The sequence below is a fragment of the Corvus brachyrhynchos genome, unplaced genomic scaffold (genome assembly GCF_000691975.1).
Source record: "Corvus brachyrhynchos isolate BGI_N302 unplaced genomic scaffold, ASM69197v1 scaffold101, whole genome shotgun sequence".
Lineage (NCBI taxonomy): Eukaryota > Metazoa > Chordata > Aves > Passeriformes > Corvidae > Corvus > Corvus brachyrhynchos.
In genome coordinates this window covers 21154673-21163295 of record NW_008237239.1, presented here as the reverse complement: position 1 = coordinate 21163295, position 8623 = coordinate 21154673, and the positions used below count along the sequence as shown (strand labels likewise).

Below are 8623 nucleotides of genomic sequence, written 5' to 3'. Positions count from 1 at the left end.
TCCATTATACAAAATGTCATTCTCGTGGTTCAAGGTGACTTTAGAGAGAAGCTGGCAATAATACAAAGAAACTCAGTGAAGAACAGTTCAGGCTACAGATCTCAAAAATCGTGCTGAAAATTCAGAAGAATCTGCCATGAGAACTGGGGGAAATTCTTACAGGAGCATCCCAATGGAGCTGGGAAGTCAGATCCAGCTGATTCTGTCTATTCCGATTCTGTCTCCTGGGATCTGTATGACATTGTGTCTGCACATCCTTTCCATAGTTCATGGATATGACCTCTCTCTTGTGTGTTCTCCTAACCCCTTTGTGTATTGACATCAGAGGTACATCACTTGCCGGAGAGCTCCCAGCGCTGTATCAGCGACGACTCACACCATGTTCCTGCTTTTAACCCATGTCCCTTCTCTTTTGGTAGAATCAGCCTTCCTCCCTTTCCATGCTGGACTTGCTCCATGTGGCCCGTGACATTGCTTGTGGGTGTCAGTACCTGGAGGAGAACCACTTCATTCACAGGTAGGTGAGCACAGCCTGGGCAGGACTTGCAGAGAGGCCAGCACGGGCTTCTACTGCCCTGCTCCTTATCTTTATGTCCTGCTGCACTCTAGTGGCTGCATACCCTTAAACAAGGGTAGACAAAATCCAAATCAGAGAAGCAATAAAGAGAGGAGCTGCTATAAATCAGGCTGGCACAGGTCTGTAGTTTTGCCAAAGATCCTGAGCCCTGTCTCAGGGCCTGCACTTGTGCAGCCTATTTGGCTACTCTGCAAATGGACACAGTCTTGTGACAGAAGTCTTTAAAGCTCTTCCTGTCATGAATTTTATTTAGTGCCTGTCTACTCATTTTGGAAGGCTTTTCTTTTCCCACTCAAAGAACACCTGTACAAGCACAGCCAGAAGGGCAACATCTGGTGACCATTGCTCCTGCAAAACAGGGTGTTTGGCAAGCATCTAAAATCCTGCCTTATGAGGAGAGATGAGTAGAGAGGTGGCAGTTCACAGTTCTGAGAGACACCCACTGTGTGTGCCACTGTGTTATTCAGACCTCAATGTTTACTCCAGCCCAGCAGAGGTGGAGCTTGGAGCTTTACCTGCATACACAGGTTCAGGCCCACAGTTTCAGTATTCAGAGCAAAACCTGCACATTGTTCTACCTGTCTCTGACAGTACAACAGCCTTTTGACAACACTTGAACAAGCACAGTAGGAACAGATGAGTGGATCATTCCCCAGACAGCTTGATGTTGGGATTAGTACATTGCTGAAATCAGCTTCACTTCTTGCACTCCTTACAGACATAAAAATAGCTCCTGGGGTGAAGGGAGGCTCACGGGAGGCCCACCCTTTCAACTGGAAGATGTTATGTGAAGTTTAAAGCAAAAATGTTAAAGAACAAAACTGTTCCTGCTGTGGGGATAGACTGGAATTGGGGACATTGCAGTTATCCATAAACACTGACTTTTCTGGCTGTTCTAGGTTCTCTGCAGCTCATGAAAGTAGGTACTATTTTTTGTTTTCTTTTTGACTTGCAAAACTGTCAAATGATTAAGTGGTTCTTCTCTTTCTGTTTCTTTTCTTCCCCTTCCTTTTAGGGATATTGCTGCGAGGAACTGCCTCCTTACCTGTCGAGGGCCTGGGAGAGTGGCTAAGATTGGAGACTTTGGAATGGCCCGGGATATATACAGGTAGCAGAGCCAAGCCCAGGGTACCTGCAAGTGGAAGGTCACTGAAATGAGGGAGGAGCAGTGTTTGTGCAGGCTCTTGTGCTGCTCTGTGTAACCCTAGTGAGGTGAGAGGAGAGATTCCACCCTGGTGAATCCCAGCTGGTGCCTTTCTGGTGTTTGCCTTGAACTGTTCTGGAGACTTTTCCCACTCCTGACATCTCTCTCCTGGGCAGCGAAGTCTAATGGTCATGGAAGGTGCTTTTCTTCCCTCTTAGACTCTGTCCTCAGTTTCCTTTCTTTTTGTTCTCCACACTGAATGGCATTAATGTGCCCTTTTGTTTTGTGATCCCAAATGATTCTGAGTTTAATCTCTGTCCTTGATGCTACCCCTGCACCTTTGGTTTGGTATCATCAGTAAATCTCCTCAATTTACTGCAGCTAAAGGAGGAAGGTGAAGAAGAAGGTCAGGAAAATGTAATCACCCAAACTAGAATTCAGCCAGGGCATGGGGTTAACTACCTCTGCTCTTGCAAGAAGTGCCAGAAAATCTTTAATGACCATAAGCAGTCAGAGCTGCAGTTTGATGTCTCATCTTCCATAGAGCACCTCTAGAAGTGCAGCTCCATATCCTGCTGTGCTGAGGAATTGATTTGCCCTGACTCGGAAGAAGGAATGCCTTGTGCTCAGTCACCCGCACTGCTTATTCCAGTGCCTTGCCTTCTTTTTTTCCTGCTTGGGGATTCTCCTGTGCAATCACTAAGCTGGGCTTGGCTCTGCTTAGCTTGAGATCTGACAGTATCACAGCCTGAGGTGATGCAAACAGAGTGCTATCTTCAAAAACCCAAGCGTGTCAGAGCTGCTTGGGTTTTTTACCTCCACAAAGAGCCCCCATGCTGCCCCACTGTCAGATGGGGCTCTGCTGGGAGAAAGGAGCATCTGTCACCCTCACACAATCAGCAGAACGAACTGCCAAGATGAACACTTTAGTGCTGAGCTTTCAAAGGTGCCTTTGAAGTCGGCATTTGTTTCTTTGTCCAGGAGTATCCTTTGGATGCTCAGGCTGTGTGGTTATGATCAGTGGTACCAGCTTGCATGAGCAGCCTCCTGCAACTGCCAGAACAGGATTTGGGGCTTGCAGGTTTTATTTTAAATGACAGTGACTCTAAAGGGCTGTTGTAATTCCTGTCTCAGGAACATTTTTGTGCTACTCTCCCAGCTCTAATGGCATCCTCCTCAACAAAGCTCCTTGTTACTACAAAGGGGTTTGGATTTTACTCGCAGTGCTTTAGACTGGGTATATATGGGATAGGTTTGGTTTATTTTTGGTGGGGCTGCTCAAGATGACCATGTGTGAGATGAGGTGAGGAGGTCTTGCTGTGGTTGAAAAGGGCAGGAGAAGGCTCTGCCAGCAGCAGTTACTGTGTTAGTAATTCCCTATCAGGATAACTAGTTCACCAGATCAAGCCTGAAGTGATGTAGATTAAGCAGCACTTCCATGGTTTGCTCCTTTCCACTACTTTTATGAGAAGAAACAGGCCATTTCAGCACTTAGATTGTTCCGCCTAAATTAGTCTCTCCTGTGGCTCATAATTTCAATATTTGTAATTATAAAAATCCCATATTAATGGCATTTTCTGAATTCTTGGCTGAATCTTTTGTTTTGTTTGTTCTTTGCAGAGCCAGCTACTATCGTAAGGGTGGGTGTGCAATGTTGCCTGTCAAATGGATGCCTCCTGAGGCTTTCATGGAAGGGATATTTACATCAAAAACAGACACATGGTGAGCTTCCTTTCCTCCTCTGTCCAGTCCGTCTGTGTTGTAACCCCTTTTGTAAACTGTGAATATTTTGTAAAAAACACACGTTCTCTTTCACTTCTCACATACTCAAAAGACAAGCTGGGTCTTTCAGAGCCAGTGGTGGTAGAGGAGATGAGGGAACAGAAAGGTCAGACCTGTGCAGAGGTGGGTGCTGCAGGATAAGTGAGCAGGCAGGGAAAGGAGACCAAAGCAGATGCAGGTGCTGCTCCAGGGAGGAAAGCATTGGTCCCACACTGAGGAAAGCAGCACGGGAGGCTGCAGGCAGGATCCATCCTGCCAGTCAGGGAGAAGGGTGTCGTACATGGTGGGTTTTGCCTTTCTCCTGGCCTACAGCAGCACTGGGAGCTCCTGAGTGGCCAGAGGTGGGGAGGAAAATCAGGTGAGCAGGAGGCAAGAGCTCAGGGCATGTGTGGAGGGGAAGGGGCTGGTGGCCAGGACACAGCTCGTGAGCAAGCCCCAGCAGAGGGGTGAGGTCCACACTCGTACAGCTGAGCTCTGCCTGTCTCAGCACCAAGCAGAGGAGTTTCCCACTGCTGCACATCTCTCTCTACAGTTTTAACCAATGAGGTTGTGGTTTCCAAGCCACCGACCAGGCGAATGCTTTGGAGGGGGTCCTGTCCCAGCCACTGTCCCCAGGGCTTTGCAGGCCACAGCACCCAGGCCCAGAGCTGTGTTTGCTAGGGAGTGTTTTTATTGTATGCTGAGTGACAGGTGGGGCCTGTGGGCCTCAGAGCATCAGTGGGGGTTCACTAGCATGTTACTTCATGCAAGATAGCTATTCCAGAGGAAAAGTTTGCCATAAGTCCTGTCAGTGGTCAGTGTTCTCAGAAAAGGATAACCTGACTTTCACTTTTGTTACCTCTAGCTGAGCAGTGCTGAGTACAAGGGCAAAACAACCATATTTATCACCTACATGATAGGCTTCACTCACTTAACAGTCAGCTACTGGTATTTGTTAATGGTTTTAAAGTTCATTGTTACAAGTGTGCAGCTTATTTATGTCTGAATCCTACAGCAGGATTTCCACCAGCTGCCTGATCAAAGGTTACAAAGTGCAGTGCTGATGGTACTGAACCTAAAGGCATTGCCCACTGGTGATGGTCATTCCAGTATCCCTCACTTTATTTTCCTTTCCTTCTGTACTCAGGTCCTTTGGCGTATTGCTGTGGGAGATATTCTCTTTGGGATACATGCCCTACCCCAGCAAAAGCAACCAGGAGGTTCTGGAGTTTGTCACCAATGGAGGAAGGATGGATCCACCTAAAAACTGCCCTGGCCCTGTGTATGAGACTTTAACTTTGATATATTCATGCAACTAAGTTTCCGTTTCAAATGCTTTTTCTCTAGTCAAAAGTTAATGACTTTTAAGATTAACCTAATCATGGTTAATTGGCCTTATTAAACTTTAGTGCCAGTGATTTCTGTAATATTTGTTTTTTCTGTTGTTTTGAAAAATAATTCAGGGCCCATTTGAGAAGTACTGGCCACTGCTTGTTTGGTCAAAGATGACACAGTATTTCTGTGTCTTAGGTTAGCTGTGAAACTTCAATGCATCAGACTGTTCACAGGTAGGGAAAACCAGGCTCCTTTATCTGTAGCCCTGCCTACCTTCAGTGTATTATCCAAGGGATTTCAGGTGGATGAGTTATTTCTCTGAAAGGCTGTGGATTTCACCCCACTGGTAGTCACATTTCAGTGGTTAGCACTGCATCAGTTGTCCAGCTCGAGGGAAGGCAGAGAACTCTCATTTGTTAGAAGCAAGAGTGGGGATGAATGTTTTTGATTCCTAAGCTGCCATGAGTAGTTGTCACATCCCACGGGATCTGCTGTTCATGAACACCTCCTGTTCTGCCCTTCCAGCTACCGCATTATGACCCAGTGTTGGCAGCACCAGCCTGAAGACCGGCCCAACTTTGCCATAATCCTGGAGAGGATTGAGTACTGCACTCAGGTATCTGTGTCATTCACCTCGGGTGAGAGGGGTGGAGAGGGTTCTTCTTGAGGAGCTGTGTGGACAAGCCAGGGCATGAGATGAAGAGGCAGCACTGCTGTGCTGCAGTCAGCAGTCCAGGGAGACTGATGACAGCCTGGGCCCTTGGCTGGGGTATTTACCTCAGGTGCCTGATCCCTCTTGTTTTTCGCTGCTGAAAGGCACAGGCTAACACAGGCTTACACAGCTTTACAAAGAGCACACCTGTAGCTCTGCTTCTGCTTATAAAGGCACAGATTCCAACAAGCAAAAGAGCAAAGACAGACCTGCACTGCTTTCATGTGCCTCATCCCAGCCACTCCATCCCAGTGTTTACCCTTAAGGCACACTCAGCATTGAACAGAAATGATCCCAGCTCAGAGCACCCTTTGCAGGTGGTTTCAGCAGTTGTTGGCAGTTTTTTGAATCTGACAGCACTGGAGAAGGCAGGTGGAGAAGGCCAGGCTAAAGGAGTGGTGATGCTTAGACTGAGCAACAGGGAAAAGATGTGGCTGTCTTTCCAAGCCAAAATCTGATTTACTTATTTTTTACCACCAGTTTAGCTTGTGAGGAGTAGAGCAGTTTGGAAATTGTTCTCCTGCCTGCATCAGTCAGACTCCTTGTATGACCTCACTGTGGTCCACCTCAGTCAGTTTGCTTTCCCTTGTTGTTTGGGAAGCTTGAAGTATTTTTTTACGTGTGTTTGGATCCTGGGATTGGGAGGCATTTTATTCTGCTATCTGTAGCTTGCCATGGCATATAGCAATAAGTAAAGGTTGCCAGGATCACTGCATTTTCTCACAGTTTGATTTTCAAAACTGCTTAAGTAGCTCAGAACCGCAGTCCCTATGGATTCAGGCTTCAAGGGGTCTGCCACTATTGTCTTCTCTCTGCTTTCCCATTCCTCCCTTGTTGTGTGGAGGCAATACTTTCATGGCAATACTTTTGATTTTCTCAATATTATCTGAGAGTGTTATGAACTCTGAGATGATATAGATTCCAAAAACCATTCCCACAGGAAATTTCACTGGACATAAAAAATGCTTTTCATTGGTTTTGTGCCTCTGCTTTTCTATGGTAAGTTTAAGGGGTACTTTTTCTTAAAGAGCTGGATTTTAAGGATATCCCTTTGCATCTCACACATAACTGCACTTTGTCTGTATCCCTTCCTCATGGAATGTGGTCTCTGGGTGGTGGGATGTGTTGAGATCATAGCATGACAGCTGCTAGATGTGTCCTTCAATGTGTGATGGCTGCAGACTTTGAGAAACTCCTGTTGTTCCTCCGGCAGGATCCCGACGTCATCAACACCGCCTTGCCAGTAGAATACGGCCCATCAGCTGAGGAGGAGGAGAAGGTGGCGATGCGCCCCGACGATCCAGAAGGAATTCCTCCTCTCTTGGTCTCAACACACCAAGACAGAAAGGATGATAAGCAAACCCTGCCATCTCCACCACCACTGCCGTCAGCCATCACTGCTGGAAAATCTCTAGGGAAAGTGGGAGCCTTGGAACAGTCAGGGCCGAGGAAGGTGCAGTCAGCCACAGGGGGGGGACACATCAACATGGCCTACGCCCAGTCCAATCCCCCTTCCGAGCTGCACAAAAGCCGGGGCTCCAGAAACAAGCCCACCAACCTGTGGAATCCAACCTACGGTTCCTGGTTTGCGGAGAAGCAGGCCAGCAAAAACAGTTCTCTGCTGGAGAAGGAGAGGCCCGAGAGGGAGAATTTGGGACAGGAAGGAAACTGTACTGTGGGGCCCAACATTGTGACTGGCAGGCTGCCAGGCTCCTCCCTGCTCTTAGAGCCATCTTCCCTAACTGCAAGTGTTAAAGAAGTGCCTCTCTTTAGGCTCCGCCACTTCCCCTGTGGGAATGTCAACTATGGATACCAACAGCAGGGCTTACCCTTGGAAAACTCCACACCACCTTGCGCTAGCAGTTACAAGGACCCCATCCTTAGAAACAAGAGCCACATAACCCAGCAGGGGCCCTGAGAGCCCTCGACCCTCTCTTGACTTTTCCCCCTGTGGCCCCTGAGCCTTGAAGAGATGTCCTGATACCCAACACACCACGAGCAAGGGATCTGACAGCATCACCTCCTGTTTTGTGCAAACTTGCTCCAAAAGTGCCACCCTTGACACTGTAACTTCTACTGTAACTTCTACTAACCTGAGAGGCTTCAAACCACCGGAGCCCCTGCAGAGTCAAAGAAACAAGGGGGAGGGAGGATGCAGGGAACTGTTGTTAACTGCAAGGCCCAGCTGCTGTTGCATCAACTCATCCGCATGGTTGTCGTCATGCCCCTCCTGTGAGCTTTTCCCGGTTGTGCGTCCTCTGCTCCCGTGTCAAGCCGCGGCTCACTGCCATGAGTGTTTCATGTCTGGGCTTTTCTGTGCCAAATTTGTCGTTGCTGTGGAAGACTTGGAGGTCTCCTGCTGCTGGCAGAGCTTGTAGTGGGTTTGGGAAGAGCATCCTCTATCCAAACCGAAAAAAATACGACAGCGCTGGATGGTGATGCGATGGCACATTCTCAAGTCTTGTTCCAGCTACAGTCCAGTCTTCGAAGGTCCTTAAATGCACAGTGTTATAGGGGTGCTGGCAGGGCAATGGAAAGACCCTGGTCACACTGCATCACTTGTAGGGGAGAGGAGAGGAAGCAGAGGATGGGTGTAGATGCTATGAGGCATTCAGGGGGCAGGCATTCTTTGGCTGGGGTTTTCTTTTGGTTTATTTTTGTTTACCTACGCTTAAGCACCAGAACCAAGTAAAGCCCTTTAAAATTCCTTGTGTCCTACAAAAGTAGGAATGCCCTTCATCAGGAACTTGTGAGTGCCAAGTGGAATCAAGGTGAAGCTTTAAAGGACCATGGTCATGAGAGAGACATTCACCATGCCCTGAAAATGGACAGCCACCTGCATACCTTGAAGGTTTGAAATAGCCTTTGACATACCCTATACGAACAACATCATAAAGGCAGAAGACTACGTCGTGCCACCATCTGGAAGCCAGATACTGTCTGTATTTGAAGGGTTTAGAGCCCTTGTTCCTTCAGCAAAATACATGTATGATAGTGGTTTAAGGACAAACACTCCATTGACTCACTTTGTACACCCCGTGCATGAAAAATATTCCAGTTAAGTGTATTGTCAAAACATAGATGTAGGAAATAA

At 47.6% G+C, this 8623-nt stretch overlaps 1 protein-coding gene across 2 annotated transcripts in view; it reads left to right on the top strand.

Annotated features, from left to right (window-relative positions):
• Positions 1 to 8623, top strand: part of ALK (anaplastic lymphoma receptor tyrosine kinase) — a 225730-nt gene extending 217107 nt beyond the window's left edge. For both annotated transcript variants that reach the window (XM_017730126.1, XM_017730125.1), the window contains exons 23-28: positions 420 to 517; positions 1593 to 1685; positions 3342 to 3443; positions 4630 to 4764; positions 5343 to 5433; positions 6743 to 8623. In XM_017730126.1, coding sequence (XP_017585615.1) covers positions 420 to 517; positions 1593 to 1685; positions 3342 to 3443; positions 4630 to 4764; positions 5343 to 5433; positions 6743 to 7447 — 1224 coding nt within the window. In that variant the 3' untranslated portion in view covers positions 7448 to 8623. The remainder of the gene's footprint in view (positions 1 to 419; positions 518 to 1592; positions 1686 to 3341; positions 3444 to 4629; positions 4765 to 5342; positions 5434 to 6742) is intronic.